This window comes from Rhinolophus sinicus, chromosome 14 (genome assembly GCF_057876585.1).
Source record: "Rhinolophus sinicus isolate RSI-liver-muscle chromosome 14, RSI-T2T, whole genome shotgun sequence".
NCBI lineage: Eukaryota > Metazoa > Chordata > Mammalia > Chiroptera > Rhinolophidae > Rhinolophus > Rhinolophus sinicus.
This window is the reverse complement of record NC_142514.1, coordinates 118,118,726-118,143,542: the sequence shown is the minus strand read 5'-3', so window position 1 is coordinate 118,143,542 and position 24,817 is coordinate 118,118,726. Positions and strand designations below refer to the sequence as shown.

Below are 24,817 nucleotides of genomic sequence, written 5' to 3'. Positions count from 1 at the left end.
AGGCATTTGCTACTTAGTTTGAAATTTTTTTTTTAAATGGCGGTGGAGGGCTACTTTATTTTATTTTCCCTGCTCCAATTTACAAGACTAAAGACTTGAATACTTTGTGCTGGTTTTAGGAGATTTTGCCCAAGATTCTGAAGTATAAGGACATTGTAATAACACACAGGATATGTAGGAATGCATATATATCACTGTATTTACTGAATTCTTAGCATTAAACCATTCTTAATAAACACATTTTATGTATTTTCCATCACATTCTGAATCCTTTTTTAATTATCTGCCACCTTTTACCCTTGTTATTTTAGTATATTTTCAAGAGTGAAATTTGGTAAATCAATAACATAATTAGACTTAGCTAGTTTGCAGTTAGATCTGCCTTGATATTCAGCTATTTTCTCTTTGTTTCTTCCCTCATGATTAACTTAAGAACTCTGTGTTGTTCTCTTTCTCAAGGCTAACCATACATTGTTAATCCACTTAATTAACAAAATCCTAACCTGGAAAGGGCAATTTCTTAATCCTCAGTCACCCAGACACAGGAATAAACATAAAGCCCCAGGCCATGATAGTCCAGGCCCAGTCCTGACCAGTCCCAGTCCAGAGTCTGGAGATAAGATTATCCTAAAACAGACCAGACCCCAGGAAGTGATGCTGACCAACTCCCCCTTTCCTTTGTTCTTCTTGTGTACCTATAAAACCTTCTGCCCGTTCTAGAAACAGGGAGATGGCCTTTGGACAAGAGTCCGCCATCCTCCCAGAATGCCAGCATTCTGAAGAAACCTGCTTTTCTTGCCACCAACTTTGTCTCTCAATTTTTAACTTTTTCAAGCGGTAGGCAACCAGACCTTAGCATGGTATCACATGTACTTTGTGACATTAGATTATTTGACATTTAAAACTAGTTTGTATATTTGTTTCTAAGGCTATGTGTATATCTTTTAAAACAATTTCAAGTTTTATTTAACTCAATTAACTTTCATGATGTCTAAATTTATTTTTAAAACAGATTTAATAACCTTGATTTTTAAATTGCTATTAAAATACAAGTTACAATGGAGTAAAGATAAAAACTGGGAAAGTACTCATTTGAAAGTCGTAAATATTGACTGTATGAAAAAGCCTATCATTTTAACAATGAAATTCTTTCTAGTGATTGATTTTTTAAATTATCAAAAGAAAATGTATGATTTATAATACCTTTAATGTAAAAGACTTTTAAAAAATACTTCCAGTTTTTAGTCTTGCATGCCTTTGTTTTTGCTAATCAAGGGAAGTGATTTAGTATAACATCTTTCGTCGTTCACTGGTATCTAGTCACAGAAACATTAACCAATAGACTTTTGAGTACTGAATGTTCATTCTAAACAACTACCTAAAAAAAGAAGTAATCTGTTTTATAATTTGCATTTGATTAAAGTTTGAAATGTGTTTTCTAACATTGGTTTCATTATTCATATCCATTATAAAGACAGTCCTTTCAAGTTCAAATGACCTACTCAAGTATGAATCCTTATTGGAAAATAAAGTATGTATGGTATTGAATAAGGAGGGCTTTTGAATGGGGCCATGGTCAAGTCAGTCAGAATATGTTTGATACTTAATGCACCTCTGGAACTAAGGTTTCTATCATAAGTAGGAAGTTTGAATATGAAAGTTAGCAAATGTACTTATGCTGTGATGGAGGGAGAAGGTACTTCTTCATGTCATAAAAACTTTCTCTTCTGGAAATGAGTTTTCGTGTAGTCTTAGCCACCTGACTCATCACTATGCCACCCCTTGTCATTATCAAATGGTGTGTTTTTCAGAAAAATAACTGTGCAGAGTCCATATGTTTGTATCATTTCTCACATTCTGGCTTTTGGTATAATGTATTAGCTTCCTGCCTGGTTCTCTGAGCTTCTTGTGGCAGGACACATCTCCTCTTCTCAGTAATGGACTCAATAATGCAGGCCTTCCGTGAGATGTGTGCTCAGCACATAATTGCTCTTATTCTTACTCTTTGAGCCGGAAGGCTTTTATTGCCCAATGGGAGGTTTTGATCAGAGCAAGGAATATTACAATTACCTTTGCTTTATTAATATGCAGTGCTTCTAGTTATAAATCGTAACTTTAGTTATAAGTTTTATTTTTATTTTATCTTAAGCTATATTTTTTCTTTGAGCCTGTTTATAATCAACATACAGATCTATTTTATTTATAAATGTACTAATTTTTAAAAATAATTTATTTTCAGTTTATTTTTTTCATACATTTAATAGAATTCAAATTTCATCAATCAAGCTTCTTTAGATCAAGCTATAATTACAAAACTAGTATATTTCATTCTCCCAAATTCAAGACCCTAATAAAACAAATTTGTGATTCTGGCTAATATAATCTTCCTAAACACCTGGCAACTTCTGTAATCTAGTAAATTGCCTTATAAATGCCGAGATTAATATTCCTTTAAACATTCTAAATAAATTACACAGAAAATTGCATAGTGATTTCAAAATGTTTTACTACATGGCATAAAGCCAACTTATCCAAAATTACACTTGTTTTTGGTTGTTCTTACACATTCTTAGGGATTCAAATTTCCTTACTCAAACAGAATCACCACCACTCAGTTGGCATTATAGCATGTACCATCATAAAAGAAACTGGCTAACGGAGGCACAGGATTGAATGCATCTTCTAGAACTAAATTCCCTGAAGCTGTGGTGGACTTTTTGGTATTGCCAGCTTGCATGAGCAAGGCTTTCTAAACATCTCAGTCTACCATGCCATGAAGTCCCTTTCTTTAAAATGACCTGCCTCAGACTGATCAATGGGCTTTCCAAGTCCTCTGCGCTTTAAATTTTTTGGCATGTAATTGTGAATAGTCTACTACATTAAGGCCTACACTTTATTAATGGAACTTTGAATCTCTTGCTGAGACTATGATTTTACCCCTTTTCTCTTTTATTATGTGTCTTATCAACCAATGTTTTTCTAGTGATTTAATGACTCATAGGATGTGTCTGAACACTTGACAGTATTCCAGATTCAAGCACATCGTCCTATAAACCTAAAAGCAGCATCATGGTTTCTTCCTAGTGACGTGTCCAGAATTTTATTTGTTTCAGTTCAAAATTATATTCCAGTGATGATGAAGTTCTCAGACTCTTTTTTAAGTCTTGAATAAATCATGTGAGTTCATCATATTATGAGTTGAAAGTAGCTTATATCTTTATGATGGTCCCTTCAATACACCATTTCCACACATCAACCTGTTTTTTGAGATCTCCGTGTCCCTGTTTGAATTTTGACTGTCCCCGAAGTGGAATTATGACAATTTTAGTATGTAACTTCTCTCACAATTGGTATTTGAAACCAGTATCGTCTTGATTCATTTGCCACCTTGAGAAGTACTTCTGTATAGCCTTGGTTAATTCAGATGGATTCTGTTGACCTTAAAATAATCTTGTTATCTTTTGGAAACTTAGTTTTGAGTAAATGTGTTTGTGTGTTAAACTGCTGAAGATAATAGTGAAGCGTAGGATGGTAAAATGTAAAACTCAGGTAAAAATTTGTTTTCAATGTCAACCATTAAAAATAGTCATATCTCTGCTTTCACTGACAACCCTAAAAGCAACAGAGTAAAAACTATCTAGGGTCCTAAAAGAGGGTCAAACTGTGGCTATACGAAGAACATATGCCATAAAATGAGGAGTAAAACTATTCTGTGACAAGAGGAATGAAACTCGCTTTACAAGCCTAACATGAAAAAGACTCCCTACTTTGTGGTTATTATTAATTGGCTGTTTTCAGAGTAAAGATGCTGTAAATGAGAGAAGAAAAGGTTGACTCATCTTAATGAGAAAAGCATCAAATAAAAAAACTAAAGTATTGGTCAGTCATAGGATATTAAATCCTGAAACACATTTTTCTGTTTGCAAAATATGTCACAGTATCCTTTTCTCGAAATTATAGGCCTTTGGGAATTAATTCACTTTGAGAATAGCAATGTCGCTCGTCAATATTAAACAGATGTTATTCAATTAAGGTTAGAACTAAACTGTTTCTCAAGCCATGACATTGGGGATATTTTGTTAAGAATAACTTGCCAATAATTCTTTATAATTCTGCCATCTGAACCCGTCTTTCAAAGGAAAAAAATGATCTTTCTTGACATACCTTTCTGTCCCAAGACTTCCATCTTGGGAGTAGTTAACAAGGGCAGAGGCGGTTGTCATTTTTCGTAGGCTTTCTTTCTCTGGCATTCTCTGTTCATGCCCTGAATCTTATCTCCACTCAAACAGAAGTTTGGTGTGATAGCTTTTCAGCTGGTCCTCCTACTCTAGCTCTGGAGAAAGAACTTTGAAAGAAAAGGTACTTAGTTCTCATTCTCTCATGCAATTCAGTTTAGTAATGTTCCAGTGTGCACCTACTTTATTCCAGGTATTGTGAATAGAAAATCCTGTCAAATGATGTTTCTGCTTTAAAAAGTCATTATTTGGCCATATAATGACAAAGTTACCTAACATTCAGTCCTCATGTGCAAATCAAAGGGATCGGACCAAAAGATACTGTCAAAATTTCCCAACGACTCTAAATTCTTGCTACTGTGTGTTTCTGTGACTTTCCCGTGGGTGCCTAGGGAGTGTATACTTTGCAGCAATAAACAGCAAAATTAAGGTCATTCTTCTTATCCTCGGGAATTGCCATCTGTCATGAATGTTTCTGAGCTTCATACTGCCTTTTAGTTAGTTTAGTTCTGGAAGTTCTCAGCCATCCCTAGGTTATATCCTCCTTTTCTACCACATCCTCCCTCAGGCCCCTGATCAAATATAGTTTTGTTTCCATCACTGAGATCCAGGAAAAGGGTCATATAGCGCACATTCTCTTCAGAGTAGAGCAACAAAAAGGAGCAGTTTTGGACCATGGTTGTGGAGAGTTAACTGCTTATCCTTTAGGGAGAAGAGAAAAAGACCTGTGGGTATCAGAAACACCAATAAATGCACTCATTTCTTTTTTCTGTTTCTTTCAAGCCACATATAGTGTGGTACTAGTTGTCTGTGATAAGGTGTCTTTTAATCTGAAATGTCAGATTAGAAAAGTAAATCAGAAATTACAAACAAATGCTGCTTTGTTTTGTCAACCCTGAGAATGTACTGTAAGGTCAAGTAGATTACATCTGTAAGGACATGCTGAGTTTTTCATTATGGGAAATTGAAGGTACAAGGACTTTCACTTTGTTACTTGTATAGAAGACTATTCTTTTTCTTTTCCTCATGGCTGTTTGAATTCTGTTGAGATTAATAGCTTTTGTGCTGCCAAACTGCCTATAGAAACTTTGTTTAAATAAAAGCTTTAGCCCTGAATAGTTTTCCAGAGGGAAAATAATAATAATATTTACATTTGACTTTTGATGGAATAAATAAAGTTCATTGAGTTAGCCTGTCTTCTGCTTCTACCCCTGAAGGCCAAGTGTCATTAATATTACAGGATTTCAATTCCTGGGAGTTTGGTGGTTTTATTCTGTGTATCCCTCTGGTCCTCTCTGTAACAGGGAGATATAGGGCTGAGGTAGGATCCTGGTGAGGAGTTGATAAAGTAGCTCCTGTTAAATGATAAGCTCTAACCCTTGTAGAAAGCATCCGAGGAGGGTACTTGAGTAAGCCAGGTACAAACCAGTAACCAGTAATCCATCAATCAGTAAGATTTATTGGCTGCCTGCTCTGGACCAGGCATGGAGCCCTGATTCAGCAATCCGTGTTCCTAACTGTGAAGCATGTGTGTGCTCCGTTCTCTACTGTTACAGCAGGAGTACCTTGTCCTCCACTTACGGAGAGTTATGATAAATTATTCGCCTTTAATAGTGTGATTTTATTGAGTAAGACCCCTTTCCATTGACATTACATTTGAACAGTAAGTTTCCAGTTTTCCTTTTTGAAGCTCTACAGAGAACCAATTTTTGTTCAGTTCCATGACATTAAATGACAGTAACCCCTTCATGGCTTTGGAAGGTTGCTCGTTTTCCTTTACAGAATTTGTGTCTGTCCCTGACTCCCTCAGAAGCACCACTACTGTGGCCTTTACATCAGTCACTGTGCTGAAGCCTGTTTAAGCCAAGTTGTCCTCTTCTCCTCAGAACTCAGCAGAAACTTCCACGTGCTTGGGTGAAGGCACTGTTGAATAGCAGTTTGCAAGTGATCGGGCATTGCCATGACTGCCCTTTGTTTCCTTTCTATGAATTAACAAGTCAGTAGCTGAAAAAAATGGATATACGTATTCCAGTTAAGCACAGAAAAGTTAATTGTGTGGTATTGGCTTTATTTAATTTAGTCCTTTTGGCCATGGGAAAATGTTTAAGTTATATATATAAGTGTTTGTGTGTGTGTGTGTGTGTGTGTGTGTGTGTGTGTGTGTGTGTATATATATATATATATATATATATCAGAACCAGCCAGGTTATGCTGTGATAACAGATGATCCTCAAATCTCAGAGGCTTACCACAGGAAAGGTTTATTTCCTGATCATGCTATTTGTCCATTCAGGTCAGCTGTTGCTCTTTTACACAAGGTTTTCACTCTGGAACCCAGGCTCATGGAGTAGCACCTCTCTGTATCCTTGGGCCAGAGTGAAAAAGAAAATGGTAAGCTACATACTGGGTCTTGGTGTCTGCTGGGTAATGGCATTGGTCATTTCCATTCATAGTTCATTGGCTAGTTAGTGCCTGTCTCATGGCAGAGCTGTCTTTGAGGGAGCTGAGAAACATAATCTTCCTACAGGAAGAGGCAACAAATATAGGTGAACAGTAATTCCAGGCTATTGATACCTATTCAGTTCCAGTGAGAAAATGTGTTTGTTCATTATAATTTATTGAAGTATAATGAACGTACAGGGACATTTCTTAATATCCAGCTTATCTTTCAGTGGCCAGCTAGAGTCACAGGACCTGAATGGGTTATGCCTGGTCTGTGTTTGTTTAAAGAAAGAGATTATTGCTGTAGCCCCAGATATTTTTAAAATAAGTAATACATATGCCTCTTTGAAAAAGAACACCCCTGGCAGACAATTCTTCAAGCCCCAGTGACTACAGCCATGCCCAGAAAATACCTTGTTCATGTAATTTACATATGGAGATACTTACATTCTCGTCTAGCCAATGATGATGAGGATAATAACAATACTTCTGTAGCACTATATTCCAAGCATTATTCTAGTTTTGCAAATGTTAACACATTTCATCTGTATGCAGCCCTATGAAGAAAATACTGCAGTTATCCTTTTTGTGTAGAAGAAGAAACAGAGGCATAGATAAATTAAAACTATACCCAGTAACACAGCTAATTAGTGGAAACGTCTCTTTTATCTGATTAGAACTCATGACTGACTTCTTTCATCATTACTTTTATTTTTGTTCATATAGCAGTGATGTGTAGACAGGAGCACATGGAGAAAGAAACTAGCGTTTAATTGGGTTTGTTCCATTGTTAGGCATTCATGTGGTTTTGCCTTTATCTTACTATAACCCTTTAACACTCGTATTGTTATTTTCCCCATTTTATAAATGAAAGAACTAGAGTTCATAAAAGTTAATAGGCACACTCCCATCCATACAGCGGTAAACTAGCTGAGATCTAATCCCAGGTTTGCCTGGCTCTAAAATTTGGGTGCCATCCCTGTACCATGGGTCCTCCCTATACTCTTCTGGGTAATAGCAAAGGTTGTTCACAGGAAAAAAAACACAAAAATGCATGGTTATTTTTCCAACATATTCTTCCACATCTCTGAATTGATTGAGAGTGTTTCATTTACTTATGGGAAGAGAGCTAAAGCACAAGATCCATGGGACACATCAGGACAACACCCATGGAATGATCTGGAAGTCAGACCGAATGTCTGTAAGATTTTCTTCTTCATAATGAGCCTGTGATACTAGTTTATTAGAATAGACTGGGGTATTGTAGTCAAATGTCCCAGAATACCTTCAAGATAGAGCCTGGTTATTGCTTATTTTTTTCACAATGGATACTTAAAGTCTGTTTTTATATATCACAGTTCACTAATTTTGCCAACGGCAAGTTTTATTGAAATTCTTTAAAAATATTTTCTCTGTTAATCATTTTATTGAAAAGTTGACCAGTGTAACCTCAAGAACCAAACATTATAAATGTTAGGAACTTGCAGTTTTCATTGATACCAAAAAATGCTAGTGTATTGTTTTTACGTAGGTTTATATTTTGGGGCTAGTTTTTGTTCTTAAAAATGAATATTAATAATTTATTCATAATTTCTTTATTCACTTTATATTGATTCCTCACCTCTCCATTCACCAACATTTCTGAATGTATAATGTATAAAATGCTTAGCATTTTGGGTTATTGCAAACAAGCAATCACTTCTTCAAGTTCAAAAGGAGCTTCACTCTCTTGTCAGCTCTAATAAGATGCTTGTTAAATGGCCGTTCTTTCTTGGATATTGAGTTCACCCAAAGCATTCACTGAGTTCTGTTCACTTGATCTAGGGCAGTGGGGACATAGAAATGAGCCAGTTTCTATTGGTGGTGATACATGTTTTAGTTTTGGCAATTTCACATTTTTTAATTTATTGATTTAAAAAAATTTTTTTGAAGAATTATATTAAAAAATAAATCGTTCCAAAGCTGAGTGAATAAAATAACAATTTCTACCTTTCTCCTCTTCTTCTTTACTTGCAGTTTATATGGATCTTTGTAGAGTTTTTTCCCTAGGAAAAAAATACACTCAAATTTTTACGTTTAAAATATTGGGTGTAGTGACCTGTAGATGACTTTCTACCTAACAACACGTAATGAACATCCTTTTATGGAATGAAAAAACCTCTATCTAGTATTTTTGGGCCACAGATTTCTTAAAACTTTCAATCAATTTGGTTTTAGTGGTTTTCTATGTGTAGAATTTCTTCAAAGTTTTTCATCTGTTACTGGCACCCCTTCTTAGTTTTTTAGCATAATTTTTTGATATATATTTTTTGTCTGTGCATCTGTGTTGGCTGCATGAATGTGTTTGTGTTTAATCAATCATCTCTAAATGGAAGCCAGTTTTAATTTTTTTATTGGTTTGAATTGTCTTCATATATTATTTTCTGGGAATATTAAGAAATATATCTACCATATGCGATAACAATTTTCATTATAGTACAAAAAAATTTTTAGTCTTTTTCTCTGTTACTTGGTATTCTTAAATTAAGTCCTTTCTCTTTAAAGAAGTAATCTATGTGATCTGGCCACAAAATCTTTAAAAAATTAGAACAGATTTAAAGAAAATACGGCATAAGACAATAAAGTGCTATTTTATAATGTAGGATCTTTGAGGGATTTTTAGTGGACTAAGCTTGTTTTGAATTATTTTGAATATGATACAAAATGCAATAGAAGGAACATTGGGCTTAGAATCAGGAGACGTGAGTTAGAATCCTAGTTTTAGATCTTAGAACAGGGGTGTCCAAACTTTTTTCAACGTTTTTTACCAAGGGCCATATGCGGTAAAATATACAAATAACCGGGCCACTCACTTGAGGTGAAGTATGTATTGCCTCACCTGGTTTATTTAAGTAAACTAAATATATTTTTGGAATTTGCTGCGGGCCAATTAGCAATGTGGCCCACGGGCCGCAGTTTGGACACCCCTGGCTTAGAACAATGAAAATAAAATTTTCAGCAACCCAGTGAATCATGTAAGGTTGCAAAGGTTTCTCACTACCTTATAATGTTTTGAGAATTGCAGTGGGAAGGGGGGATATGTATGTGAATAGCTTGTAATATAGTTATTAACACAATAAAAGTTTTTTTCCTATTGTATTTAATTCTATCCTCTGTAAAACATGTAGTGAAGGATATTGTTAGTTTTAGGGAAAATGGATGGAATCAATGTTAACGTATTTACTTTCTGGGAAGAATTTATGTTTCTAAGGAAGCACATTGATGTAATAACTTTGGTGAATGTGACCCTCCCTCCTCTACTTCTACCCCATATAAAAATTAAGACTCTAACCAAAACTGCCATTGAGTCATACAACAACAGAGCCAACGGAAGGGGGAATGTAAGTTTAGAGTAAACACTTAATACGATTTTCTTTTATTTTCAGTGTACTTAAATGAAGCAGGGTTCAACTTTGTGAGAAAATGCATTCAGGCTGTGGAAACAAGAGGTCAGTATGGCCTGACATGTGCATCGTTAACTGTTGTGTGGTCCATCCTCCATATATAATAGAAACCGTTTGGAAAATGAGCATGTATTTAGTCATTAGTATAAGATCAATTTTAAGAATTGTATGAATATATAAATTATATAAATACATAAATAGCTATACTTTGAACTTCAATTTACCAAAAATTATCCTATAAATATGCTTATACAATCTCAGTTTACTTATTATTGGTGGACTCTGTATTATTTATTATTGTAAGCAGCTCTTTAATTTTTTTGAAGCTAATTTAGGGAGGTTAGTAAGATTCCTAAGTAGCTTGTCTCTAGTCCCTCCTTCCCTACATTATTTTCCTCAGTGATTTCAGTTACTGTCACAATCTCACTACCTTTCCTCACTCTAGTCATGACCTCTCTCCTGAAGCCCACCCGAGTTGCCTGTTAGACTCCTTCCATTCCAGGAACATTTGTCTAAAGCAAAACTCAGATTGGGTTTGGGAGTTCTTTAAACTTAGATTCAACTTTTGGTGCTACCAAAGTTTGAGAAGTTTTGAGGAGATAAGTAGGTTTCTTAAATACTTTAAATCTGTTTCCTCACCTTTAAAATAAAGACATAAATGCCATAAAACTGTTCAACACGTAGAACTCCATGACTGAAGAAATAGATGAGCAATACTGATCATCCCTTTCCATCTCCAGTGCTTTTTTATATTCAAATAGTGGTGAATAGACAAGTGTGCTCTGCTGCTTTGTAGGTCTTCAGACATTTTCAAATCACTGTTCAGTGTCTGCTCTGAGAAATATGTGTCTGGTGGGTGTTTCCAGGATAGGTTTGCTAAAGTTAGACTGAAAAATTGGATAAGTAGCTTTCAAATTCTCTGTAGGCATGTGTCTGAGTTTTTAACATTCTGTACTTGGGCAGCTGTGTCTCAAGCCATTTTCTTGTGATTTTTTTCCTTCTCATTAGGCATCACCATTTTAGGCCTTTACCGAATAGGAGGAGTCAACTCCAAAGTTCAGAAACTTATGAACACTACATTTTGTAAGTTTTGGATGAAGCCAGTTAATTAATTTTTGTTTTCTTATAGATAATCCAAACCATAGGGTTTTTTGAGGTATATCTTTGAGTATTTTCAAGTAATATTTAAAATTAATATTTGTATTAAATTTTTAATGTTCAGTGATACTAGATGAACAATAATCTATATAATGATTGTTCTTTTATAATGTTGTACTTTTCCTCACATGTCCTTTGACCAAGCTAGAGGAGCAATGAGAATTAGGGATGCCGGATTCAGATTGCCTACCTTGGTATCCTAACTCAGCCCCTTCAAAGTGACTTTAGATAATTTGCTTACATGGGCATCAGCCTCCTCATTTATAAGATGGGGAGTATGATAGTGCCTCCCTTATTAAGAATTGTGAGGATTGGATATGTTCAGCAATATAAAGTACTTAGGAGCACACCCAGCACATGGTAAGACCCTGTGATGTTAGCAATTAGCAAGAATTTGATTTGGGAAACTACTATTCCACAAGACATCTTTGAGGTTTAGTATCAAAGTGAGTTTTTCATGGACTCACACAAACAACAACCCTAAAGTTAAGTCCGTTGGCATCCTAAGAAATAAATGCCTCTCTCTTTGACCTACTTTAATGATTGTCTCCATTTTCTTAATGGTGCGAGTGATATTTTGAATTGCACAGTTTAAACCTCTTATTTTTATTCTTCCAGCTCCAAAATCCCCTCCTGATATTGACATTGATATTGAACTATGGGATAATAAGACAATAACAAGTGGACTGAAAAACTACCTCAGGTGAGGAGGGCCGAACACCTGGGACTCTGCCCACAACCTCGCACTCACTGGCTCGGGCAGTCATGGTACCCAGGGAGCCCATGTGTATGAACTTCTCTCAGTGCCTTTACTGAAGTGAAACAGCAAAAGGTGGTAATGTTTGTTTAGTGTTCTGGAACTTACACTTGATTTTTCAAATAATAAACTTAAAAAGCTGTAGTATTTTATGAATACTAAATAATTTCCATTTCATATTAAATTTGAATATGGGGTTCCCATGTATTTTTTTTTAATTAAAGTTGATTGGGGTGACAGTTGTTAGTAAAGTTACATAGGTTTCAAGTATACAATTCTTTAATACATCGTCTATATATCATGTTGTGTGTTCACCGCCCAGAGTCAGTTCTCCTTCCATCACCATATATTTGATCCCTTTTACCCTGATCTACCATCCCCCTCCCCCCTTACCCCCTGGTAACCACTAAACTATTGTCTGTGTCTTTGAGTTTTTTTACAGTAATTTTTTGACATGGCTTTTTCGTTTCTTCATTTGTCTTTTTCATTTGCTGTTTTCAGTTTTATATACCACATATCAGTGAAATCATATGATTCTTGACTTTTTCTGTAAAAATAAGTAGAAATTAAAAGTTTTTTGTTTTTCTTAAACTGTTACCCCATATCTGAGAGGAGTTTCACTCAGAAAGTGAAAATATCATCTCTCAGCTTCCCTTTTTAATACAATTGTGGCAAGAGATGCAAAAGGGCATTAGTATCTCTGAAGTCTGCATTTTAGGACTGCCTGGATCATCTCTACTAGGATTTTATCATACAGACTACTCACCCAATTGTTAAACACCGAAAATTCAGGGGAAGTAAAAAGATACTGCCATTCTAAAGTATGCTTCATTCTCTACTGTAGGTGCCTTGCAGAACCACTGATGACTTACAAGTTACACAAAGATTTTATTGTTGCTGTTAGTAAGTATGCTTCCATTGATGTAGTTTTATGCTGTATTAGTTACAGGTATAAGTTTAAACTAGCTGGTTAAGATTTTCCTACTTATTGCTTAAGATGTGGTCAATCTGATCCTTAATAGCCTACAATATTGTTTATAAACAAATACAAAATTACAGAATGAACTAAAATATCTTGTCACTTAATAAGACCTCATTGGGGTGACAGTGTGGTGTGATTAGAAAGAGCTGTGAGGAATTATTCTCATTACGTTTTCCTTGATTGATGCATGTCAGTTTCTTACAAGAGATATTTCATTGTTAAATAGATAAGACTACAGATATGTATAGTCAGTTATGCCACTGCCATACACATTCTCACATACTATATTCCTCAATCTGGAGAGAAGAATCAGATATTTTTGTCAGGCAACAGGTATGTCCATCTATCTCCTTCCCCCCATATTATATTTATGGCATTGATGATCACATTATTTCTTTATACCTGTGACTGTTTAAATGTTTTGTGAACATATAGATTTAATTCAAAACTTTTAGGTTGGGAGGGGATCAGTGAGAAACATGGAACCTGAGAAGTTAGAAACACTTACTTTTAAAACATTGGGACCAGAGTTCCATGGCGCCGTCTGAGCACATCACAGTGACTTGTAACAATTAGGAGTTGGCATTTCATTGTTAAAATGTATGAGGTATGACTGTAACAAGTCTTTTTCACAATCCAAGAAAGAAATCAGTCATATCATTTTATTACCACACATTGTAATGTCACAGGAAACGTTGTCTGCTGATAAACGTGTCAGATAAAGTTGAGTGACCTTGGTTTTTAATCCACCATACGTGACTGACCACATGATCTTGTAAATAGATATATACTACTATACTACTGAGTTTTCTCCTGGAAGCTCTCCAGTCTATGTTCTCCTCATAAAAATCTATCTTTGTGAGATGAACAAGACCTTAGAAAATATGTAAGTTGATCTCTCATTTCATCGACTAGGAAATCAGGACCCAGAGTGGACAAAAGACTATGTCCAAGGACACTAGTAATTCATGGCAGTACCAGGGCTGCAAGCCAGTATGTTTAACTCTTAACCTAGAACTCTTTCTCATAAAAAATTTGTTTTATAGCAAATGGCATTTGAGCCACTTAGCTAAAATGACTCAGTGAACTGGTGGTTTTGATATAAACATTTGGTCATAAGATTGTTTCCCCCACTTATTCTGTGGCAAATAATGATCATATTATTCACTATCGTGATAATTAAAATGCGTTCCTATCTATAAGAATTCATCTTTTGTCTGGGTCAAGGATAATCCCACTTTCTAGATGTTAAGATATTAAGTTAATAAAATTAGGTGTTTGATGTCAAGCAACAGAAATCCAGCTCAGTAAAAAGGGGAAGTTGCTTAGAGACTAAGGGGGTCTCACAGAATTCCTTGGCAGAAGAGAGGCCAAATCTTCCTCGGGCCTGCAACCATGAACTCCAAAGTTTGGAATTGACGGTTCTCTCCCCAGTCTTTCGGGAGGCTCTCTCATCTCTGTTCTTTGCTGCATATCTGCCTCATCCTTGTCTCCCCTTCCAGTCAAATATTCTTGGCTTTGGAGCATGTTTGTCCACATCAGCCCTGGTTTCACATGATCTGCTTTTTTACACATCCAGCAGACAGATTAGTTTAGGTAAGTCCATTCCAGCTCCTGGTAGAGAGCTTGTGTTTGATCCAGCCTTTCCTCCTTCCAAACAGGTGTGCCCAGAACAAATGGTGGCCCCATAATACAAGCTTTATGGGTTGGTCACTTTCCAGAGAAAGGCTTTGGTAGGGCAGGCAGTTACCCCAGAATTTGTTTATTATAGTAAAAGAATGTTAAGTGGATTCCTTGTTCTGGAGCTTTAGAAGTTTCTCTAGCAGACGTGTCTGCATCTTGACTTTTGACTGGCAGACTAGACTTGCTGTAGATGATTTTTCACTTTTTAGATTTACCATTGTCAGCCTGGGCTTAAAATCTGCTAGGCCTCTGTTTGCACAATGATTCTGTGCAAACTTCAGAAAAATAATTCCTGGTTTTTGAATCTGTCAAATTGGGGAAGGAATGCCTGCTTCCTCTGGTCTGATGGAGTCACCAGGACATTTCAATACGATAGAGTAGATGATGGTGCCTGACACATTAGGCAGTCTCTAACAATAGCTGTCATCACGTACATTGCTACAGGTTTGAGTCTGTCTTACTGATCCCCTCCCAACCTCCCCAAAAGTTTTAAATTAAATATGTATATTCACAAAATGTTTTAACAGTCACAGATATAAAGAATTAGCATAGATATGTGATCATCAATGCCATAGATATAATATGGGGGGAAGGAGATTGATGGAAGTACCTGTTGCCTGATAAAAATGTCTGATTCTTCTCACCAGATTTAGGAATATAACATGTGAGAATGTGTATGGTAGCAGCAAAACCAAAGCAGGTGATGAGTTCTGGTTGTATGAAAGTATATAGTTCAGTGGTTAAGAGCACAGGTCTGGATTAGATAGACCTGGGTTTGTTGACTTCTTGACTCACTAACTTCATGGCCATGGACCAGTCAGCCTCTCTCAGCTTTAGGGAATGATTGTGATAATACTATGGGAAGCAGTGCTCAGAGGGCATGAGGGGTGGGAATGGTTATGATCATTGTTAATGTTTATGTACACATTTAAAGGCAATTAAAACTTGAGTGTTTGCAACGCTTTTTATGTTACAGAATCTGATGACCAAAACTACCGGGTGGAGGCTGTACACGCATTGGTGCACAAATTGCCAGAAAAAAACAGAGAGATGCTGGACATCTTAATAAAGCACCTGGTCAAGTAATTCTCTGACTAAGTCACTTAACTACTTGTTCAAGTGTCAAAGTTAACCTTGTTCATGACTTCTTAAAGTGTACGATGATGCTGTGATACTGCTGTTGGAATGTAGTCCGTAGAATGTGCTTTAAGATGATGTGGCACTTTATTGTTAAGATATATTGATATGTACATGTATGTATACCTGTGTACGTTTACAACACACAAATAATTATATCTTTTGCCACTGTGAAGCTAAGAATGAAAAACTTGCACTTCAACTTAAAAATATACGAAGGAGTATGTAGTTGCTTTCCTAATTCTTTTAGATACCTTGTAAACCATAAGTTGGAAGACTAGTTCTCCACGCTCTCAGGATCAGCAGGTTCTGCCAGGTCAAATTTCCACTCCCATGTTAGCTTTCTTCTTTGGATTTGTAGTCTCTTGGTCTCTGAAGATTTTTCGGACTCTGCTATTAGTTCATCCATGTATTTAAAAATCTTGATAGATAGATATTGCATTAGTCAGGTTTCCCCAGAGAAACAGTGAATAGGATGTTTGTATGTATACACACATACACATACACACATACCCTGTTTCCCAGAAAACAAGACCTAGCCGGACAATTAGCTCTACTGCGTCTTTTGGGACAAAAATTAATATAAGACCCAGTATTCTATTATATTATATTACATTATTATATTTAATATATTATATTATATTTATTATATTATATTCCCAGTCTTATAGTAAAATAAGACTGGGTCTTATATTAATTTTTGCTCCAAAAGAAGCATTAGAGCTGATTGTACAGCTAGGTCTTATTTTGGGGGAAACAGCGTATACACTGTGTGTGTCTGTGTGTGTGTATGAGAGTGATTGTATGGAATTGGCTTACATGATTGGGAGGCTGGTAAGCCTTAAACCTGCAGGGCAGGCTGGAGCCCCAGGGAAGAGTTGATGTTGCAGCTTGAATCCTAGACAACCTAGAGACAGAATTCCATCTTCCTCAGGAGACCTTATTCTTCTTCTCTTAAAACCTTCAGCTGATTGGATGACGCCCACCCACATTATGGAGGATAATCTACATTAATCAAATGTAAATGTTAATCACATTTGATTTAAATGTTAATCACATGTAAAAAATAAAACCTTCACAGAACATCTAGAATTATGATTGACAAATAGGTGGGTACTGTAACTTAGCAAATCTGGTCATAAAATTAACCATCAGATATCAGTCTAGAAATGGAGTCTCTCTCTCTCTCTCTCTCTCTCTCTCTCTCTCTCTCTCTCTCTCTCTCTCTCTCCAGAAGTTTCTTTGCCATGCTGCTGGAAACAAAAGTCCAAATTCAGATTTTAAACAAGAATTCCCTTACCATCTCGTTTAAGTAGAGACATTTTCCGTCTCTGTGACTATCATGATTTACAGTCAAATGATTAATCCCATCCTTGTTTGCTAGAAGTAGTAACTCAATTTATGCTAATTTAAAATAGTGCTACATATTAATAAGTCTCAACTTGCAGGCTTTGAGACAATATGAATTGCCCCCATTGAAATAAGAAGGAATTTAAAAAAAAAAAGAAGAAAAAATAGAAAACCACGAAAAAAATATGAAGGAATTCACTAGGAACAACATCATATCAAGTTCATTGTTAACTATGGCCCATGGCAACACCTTTTTTAGCTAAAGAGCAAGGACTTATTATCCTTGGTCAGAATTTGTCTTGAATTATGTTTTTGAATTGTGTATAACCTCTTCATGAAATCTAGCCATGCTGTATTTATTGGACATTTTTTTGCTGTATTCAAGCTAGTTTTCTAGCAAAGTCTTTTTTAAATGTGCTTTTAAAAGTGACATGAGTGTCACATACATATTCTTGCTTAATTATCTGGAGTATTAGATAAATACAAGCTTCACCCTTAATGTGTGTACAGGAACTAGCAGAGCAGAGTATCTGGCTATGAAAGAGTGCTTAAAATTGTTTTGCTCACCTTTCACCTCTATTCCTGTCTCTTTTCTTTTTTTCCCTTTTGTTGTTTATGTACTGACTTTTTGAAACTAATTTTGTAAAGTCTCTATTTTTAAAAACAATTTATTCAGTTGAAAAAAAGTCCATCCTTTTTTCTCACCCCCTACCTCTTATAATGACCAATCTGTTCTCTGTATCTATGAGCTTATGTATTTATTTTTTTTGCTTATTGTTTTTTGTTTTAAGATTCCACATATAAGGGAGATCATACTATTTGTCTTTCATAGTATTTCTCTGTCTGACTTATTTCATTTTTAGCATAATGCTCTCAAGGTCCATCCCTATTGTAACAAATGGCAAAATTTCATTCTTTTTTTATGTCAATAATATTCCATTGTATATATGTACCACAATTTCTTTATTCATTTGTCCTTTAATGGACACATAGGTTGTTTCCATGTCTTGGCTACTGTAAATAATGCTGCAGTGAACATGGAAGGGCAGATGTCTTTTTGAGTTAGTGTTTTCATTTTCTTTGAATAATTGCTGTATCATATGGTAGTTATATTTTTAATTTTTTGAAGAATCTCCATAATGTTTTCCACAGTGATTGCACCAATTTATATTCTAGCCAGTAGTACACGAGAGTTCCCTTTTCTCCCTTTCCTCACCAATGCTTGTTATTTCTTATCTGTTTGATAATAGCCATGGTTAAGTGTGAGATGATATCTCATCATGATTTGCATTTCTCTGATGATTAGTGATGCTGAGCATCTTTTCATGTACCTGTTGGCCATCGGTATATCTTCTTTGGAAAAATGTCTATTTATATCTTATACCCTGGTTCTCTTCTTGAACCTATAAAAGGTCAATCCTCATTGACTGAGAAGCATTGGTGAAATATGTACCAACATCACTAACCACTTACAAACAACTAATAACACTCTTGGTTCCTGGCAACCTTATGTGGTTAAATAAAATAAAATATAAGACGAGTGACTTGGATTGGTCACAAACCTAAAGGACCAACGACTGAATGACCAATTCCAAATCTCCATTAATTAGCTCTGAGTCATGTTATAAATCATTGCTTCCTTTCTGAAAATCCTTTTCTTTGTCTTTAAAACAAGGCCCTCTGTGGTCTCTTCTTTGACTCTAAATATTAAAAATGCAATTGGATTTATATTGCCTATAAGAGTTGAGGGAATGACATGCAGAAATGGCTGAAATGTGGGTGATAGTGGTCTGTATCAACTCAGTAGCCCAGGTCAGGGGAAATTCTATGAAGAGTAAATTGGTCAGCAAAATATTCCATCTTCTGAGCAGCATAGTAATCAACTCTCCACTTCAAAACAGGCCAATTTTTAGGGTTTTCCAAATTGACTCCCAATGAACTTAATATTAAACATATTCCAGTTTACTTATACTACCAGGAACTCTTACATTTTAGCAAGAGTGCTTAAACCCAATTTAATTACAAGAATAATATTACTTTGAGATCGCATTGCACTTAATTTAACTCATTATTTAATTTCCTCAGTTCTATAAGGGTTGTTAGTCTTATACTTTATAGATGCGGAAACTCAAGCCTAAGGATATTAAATAACTTAGCTGATTACACCCCACTTCCAAGCTTTGAATCCAGACAGGCTTACTGCTTTTACATCCTACTTTCATGGTACATTCTCTAATATATACTAAGCAATCACTATAGAATACTTAGTTGGAAGGAAAGTTGGAATGAAACTTTTACTCTAACCAAGTGCCTTCTTTGATAGTGTTCTCTTGGGCCCTGGGGAAACACCAGTTGATGGCACAGTCGGCACTTCTGTCCTATACTAGGAGTTGCATAGGTAACCCCTAAATCCTGGATTCCCTATAAAATTTCCCTTTTGGTTTTTGCATGTAGTTAGTGATGCATACTCAGATATAAACATAATCTTATGTTGTGCTCTTCCTAGAACTTACATTCTAATCACCTGGCTGGGAGTAAAACCAAAAAGGCAGTGGTTAACCTAGGAGACTGGTCCAGTGAATGAGGTTTCCTCTTAAGAATATATCCAATTTCCAAGTTAGTTAATTAGTCAAAGTCGCTTTTATAGTTACTGCGATTACTTTGCTAAGGTCAGTAGAATCAGAGGCTTTTTGTTTCATTTCCATTTTCAAGCCACCACTGATGCTCCCGCAGCTCATCTTACTGTTTGCCTAGCCCAGTGCCCAGCCCTAGTGAGGCACTCAGAGAAGTTTTGGATACATGGGAGGGAGGGAAGGAGGGAAAGAGGGAAAGAGGGAGGGACGGAGGGAGGGAAGGAAGTAAGGGACGGAGGGAGGAATATTGGCCAGTTGACTTGTGTGGGGAGCTCAAGGAAACCTTTGACTTTCATTAAGGAGACCTGAATTGAAATAGCATCTCTGTCCCTAATTTGCTGTGACCTCGAGTACATCATTTTTATTTTAGAAGCTTTGGTTTTGTTTGTTTGTTTGTTTGTTTGTTTACCTGTACAATAGGAAAAACTGATTTTCTGAGAGGATTAAACGCAATAATAATTATGAAAATGTCTGGCAGTAGATTCTCAGAATGTTTGGAGAATCAGAATATAATTAAAACCAGTCTACTCTTAACTATCTGTTCTAAAAGAAGTATAGTACCATAGAAAATATGAAATACCTGATAATCTCTCTAGGGTGATTGTATTCACTTTAGGAAATGAAGGTATTTTTCTTTCAGTATATTAACCTTTGTAAGTATTGTACTTGGGTTATGTTAACATTTTATATCATTTTAGGCTATATTCACTAATGCCAGCTGGGAGTGACTGAAACTATTTGGAAAAAGTAGCCTATACGGAATATTTTACATTTCTTAATGTCACAAATTTGGTAGATGAGAACATTTTATGATTACTAAACATTTAACGTAAGATATTTTTGTTGCTGTTATTTGCAGAGTATCACTACATAGCCAACAAAATCTCATGACTGTCTCAAACCTTGGTGTCATATTTGGCCCAACTCTAATGAGAGCACAGGAAGAAACTGTGGCTGCTATGATGAATATTAAATTTCAGAATATTGTGGTTGAGATTCTGATAGAGCACTATGAAAAGGTAGGCTGAATTTTCATGTGGAAGTATCAAATTGTGTATCTTACATTTGTATCATCTTGATTTTGCGTTTATATCATCTATGCCCCTAACGTAATGATTTCAGATTCCTATAAAGTTTCAGTCTTGTAAATTTTGTGTAAATTACTTCGTGAGAACTTTGATTTTCTTTTCCTTGTTCAGTTTTTAAGTGCTCCTCAAAATGTTCTAGGTGGTTGGGTTCCTTTCTATATACATTATTTACTTTTCAGGACTTTTTTCTTTAGTTCATTTATGTAGTCAGTTTTTTTGCTCATATTCAGAGAATACTTTAGAATCACTTTGTGGCTGAGTCTATTTTAACCTTTTAATCTCTCTGGAATTAGACTCTTAATTATTCAGCAGAGGTGATATTCTAAATAAAACAATAGAAAAAAATTCAAGGAACAGAGTCTTGAAGTCGTCTCTATATCCAATCCCTAAGGAGGTTTTTTTTTTTTTTAAAGAGTGAGATCTTAGAATAACTGTGGAAATTGGGAAAGCCAAATTGATTGGGTTATTAGGCATATTTGACCATTGAAAGTCTTAAAAATTTGTGATGCATTTATGTCTTCCCGATCTAGTCCTGTGAGAGAATGACTATACCTCTCCCTTCCCCAGGTTCCTTCCTAGTGCCTGTGGAAGAATAACCTTAGTGCCTATCTAAGGTTGTAAGCTCCCTCACAACTCAAGAGCATGTGGCTGTATCCTGCAGTTGTGCTTAGATCTCTCCCTATCGCTTGTTACATTTCTTGGCACACAGAACCAATAACATGGCAGTACCTTCTCCTAAGAAACAAGGGGCCCTTCAGTGGAGGAAATAATACAGAATGGACCTCTTCCCCAAAGGCTATGCTCAGCATAAAGAGGGAAAGAGAATATCATAATAAAAAGAATCAGTGTGTCTTGACATAGACATTTGTTCATATTTAAAAGATTTCTTAAAATTTGGGGGAAATCTTATGGATTTCCTTGTCCGGGAGTGGGGGAGACTAAAAAAGGAAAGCTAGAGAAGAAACATTACTCAGTGTAAAAGGAAAAGCAAGTTATAATTGCTCCAGGATATTTATTTTTCGTATCAAGCCTATCTTGCCATGTAACTGACTACGTACCACTAAAGTGCTAAGATTATTTAATAACTCTCCAAGCTTCTTTTATGATGAAAATGGCAGTTGCACCCTTTTGTTGACCTCGGTCCATTGTTCTTCTGTGTAGATTTTTCATACTGCCCCAGACCCAAGCATTCCTCTTCCTCAGCCTCAGTCTCGATCTGGATCCCGAAGGACACGAGCAATCTGCCTCTCTACAGGATCCCGGAAGCCCAGAGGGAGGTATACGCCATGCTTGGCAGAACCCGACAGTAAGTGTGCCAGCCTTCAGGAGATGCTCTCTTCATTCTTTCATTCAGCCTACCTACCTCTAATTAGGTAGAAATAGAAGATGTTTTTACTGATGTTATCTCCCCAATACCTCCCCCTCCTCTAACATTTATATGTTCTCTGTCAGTGGGTGCAAGGTACTTTGAACAAGCAAATTCATTACTGCTACAAAGGGAAAAATTAGTTTGCTCAATGCCTTTTTCCCCCTGTAACTGTGATTAAGTACATCAGGTGCTACTTTGTAGCAGGTTTTGTCCTATTGTCAAAGTGGTAGAGAAGAAAGCAAGAAAAAGTCTGGCTAAAGCAGTCATTTTCTTTCTTCCTTTCACATTATGTTCTTACAGCATCATCTCTTGGGTATCAAAGTGTCTCAGAAAGAAAGAGAAAAGAAATAGAAAGAGAAACTGTACCACACATTATCACTAACTTACTATTCTGATCCAAGCCCCAAGATGAAGTGGGTGGCAGCTTGGGCCCATAGCATGTGTTAAACTGTGGCCATTTTCATCTTATTTTATTCCCCGAAACCCCCCAATATTTTTCACAATCAGTATTTGATAAAAAACACTAGTTTTTAGTTTAGATACATTTGAACACTTTATGACAGTTTCTCTGATTTTTTTCTTACACTTCACTTTTGGGAACATTAAAAAATATACCCAGTTAAATAGCCAGGTTTTGAGCTGTATTCTAGATTGCTGTATTCTTAGGCAGAAAAGGAAAAAGTCCTGTCGTAAAGAATTGGGAGCAGCTTATAATTTGCAGCGGACATTTTATGGTGCCTTTGAGTGAGGAGGACTCGGATGCATTGTAACTCAGAATCACCTGAGGTCAGAAACGTAAAAACAGGCAGAAATATGTCTTTAATATGCCCCCCTTTCATTGATTTTTCGTTGTTGTTGATAATATTGTGGATTCATTTCTCTTAATTGTGAGTCCTGTTTCAGAAGCAGATTTTGTCTAAATTCAAGTCAGCCCACTCATGTTTCAGTAGTAACATTATTTCATTGGGTCAGGGCACATATAAAAAAATCTCCCTTGAATAGTATTGAAAAATGCATTCACCAAGTTCAAATGCTTATTTTAAATCCTTTCTCCAGTGCTGAGGACAGTTCTCCGTACTAAGTAAAGGCCCATCACTTCAGTGAGGTCAGGTGACCAGAGGCATGTGTGAGTTGGTGAGCGGGTGGGTTATGGTGGTGCTGTTCTCAACACAGAGCCCCTGTTCTGTTCTCTCTTCTGCTCCTGCTCAGGTGACTCCTATAGCAGCAGCCCCGTCAGCACACCCATGGGGAGCATCGAGTCACTCTCCTCTCACTCCTCTGAACAAAACAGTACCACCAAGTCGGCTTCCTGCCAGCCCAGGGAGAAATCTGGAGGGATTCCTTGGATCGCATCCCCATCACCTTCCAATGGACAGAAAAGTCTTGGTCTCTGGACAACTAGTCCTGAATCCAGTTCTAGAGAAGATGCAACCAAAACGGATGCAGAATCAGATTGCCAGAGTGTCGCCTCGGTCACTAGCCCAGGGGACATTTCCCCACCCATAGACCTGACCAAGAAAGGGCCTCATGGGCTTTCAGGACTGAAAAGAGCCTCAGCTTCCTTTCTCAGATCCATCTCTGCAGCTGAAGGTAAGCCAGAATGGGAGGCTTATGCAAGTTGTCATTATCCCCATGTCACTTGCCGGATTATTCAGCATGATTAAGCAGGGGGAAAGTTAATGGTGAAGGGACTAAAGATGCGTATCTACTTTGTTCCTGAGCTAGGATTTTTCAAACTCCTGTGTGCTGTGACTTTTCCCCTGGCTCTTTCCATCTCTGTGAGGCGATGTCTTTGTAATTACTGTAGATTCTGATCTCCCTGAGTGATGGGCTGCTGTGTGCAGAGAACATTCTGTACCTTCTCATTTGGACTCAACGAAGAATGACTTTCTTTTGTTATGCACATGTACTATGTTATTGCTATTATTTTGTCTAATAGCACCTTGCCTGTTTTCTTGGGCTTTCGTTTTAGGAAACAAGAGCTACAGTGGTTCCATTCAAAGCTTAACTTCCATAGGTTCCAAAGAGACACCTAAAGCCCCACCAAACCCAGACCTGCCTCCAAAAATGTGCAGGAGGCTAAGGCTAGACACTGCCTCAAGCAATGGCTACCAGCGACCTGGCTCCATGTAAGTGAGAGTTTGTGTTTGCTTCATCTCCCAGGGGATACAGAGGGGTTGACATGTCCACGGGAACCCTTAGGACTCCCACAGCTAAATGCCTTATCTGTATAGTGGGTGCAGTCAACTTCTGTAGGACCCCGTCCTTTTCTAAAAGTGATGTGAAAGTTAGAGTCAGCTTAGGGCATATATCTGTAATCTCATGGGGAGGCACTTGGAGCACTTTCCTTAGACACAGAGCTATGGCTTAATCTAAGGACCTGAAAATAGATGTGTAATAGGGGCTTTGAAGCTAGAAGCCTTCCTATGCAAGTTAAACATGGACGTCTCAGCGGAGGAGAGTGCTGTGCCAGACCCAGATCCCAGATCCCCCATCTCTCTGTTAGAAATACAACTGCTTTCTAGCTTGTGAAGGTTGGC

The 24,817-nt window shown here is 36.6% G+C and overlaps 1 protein-coding gene across 1 annotated transcript in view; it reads left to right on the top strand.

Annotated features, from left to right (window-relative positions):
- ARHGAP42 (Rho GTPase activating protein 42) overlaps window positions 1–24,817 on the top strand; it is a 253,545-nt gene that overhangs the window by 217,915 nt on the left and 10,813 nt on the right. Inside the window, exons 13-21 of the mRNA XM_019741698.3 lie at window positions 10,103–10,165; window positions 11,129–11,203; window positions 11,897–11,981; window positions 12,880–12,938; window positions 15,677–15,782; window positions 20,680–20,839; window positions 22,070–22,214; window positions 23,487–23,867; window positions 24,250–24,406. Of these exons, the coding sequence (XP_019597257.1) occupies window positions 10,103–10,165; window positions 11,129–11,203; window positions 11,897–11,981; window positions 12,880–12,938; window positions 15,677–15,782; window positions 20,680–20,839; window positions 22,070–22,214; window positions 23,487–23,867; window positions 24,250–24,406 (1,231 nt within the window). The remainder of the gene's footprint in view (window positions 1–10,102; window positions 10,166–11,128; window positions 11,204–11,896; window positions 11,982–12,879; window positions 12,939–15,676; window positions 15,783–20,679; window positions 20,840–22,069; window positions 22,215–23,486; window positions 23,868–24,249; window positions 24,407–24,817) is intronic.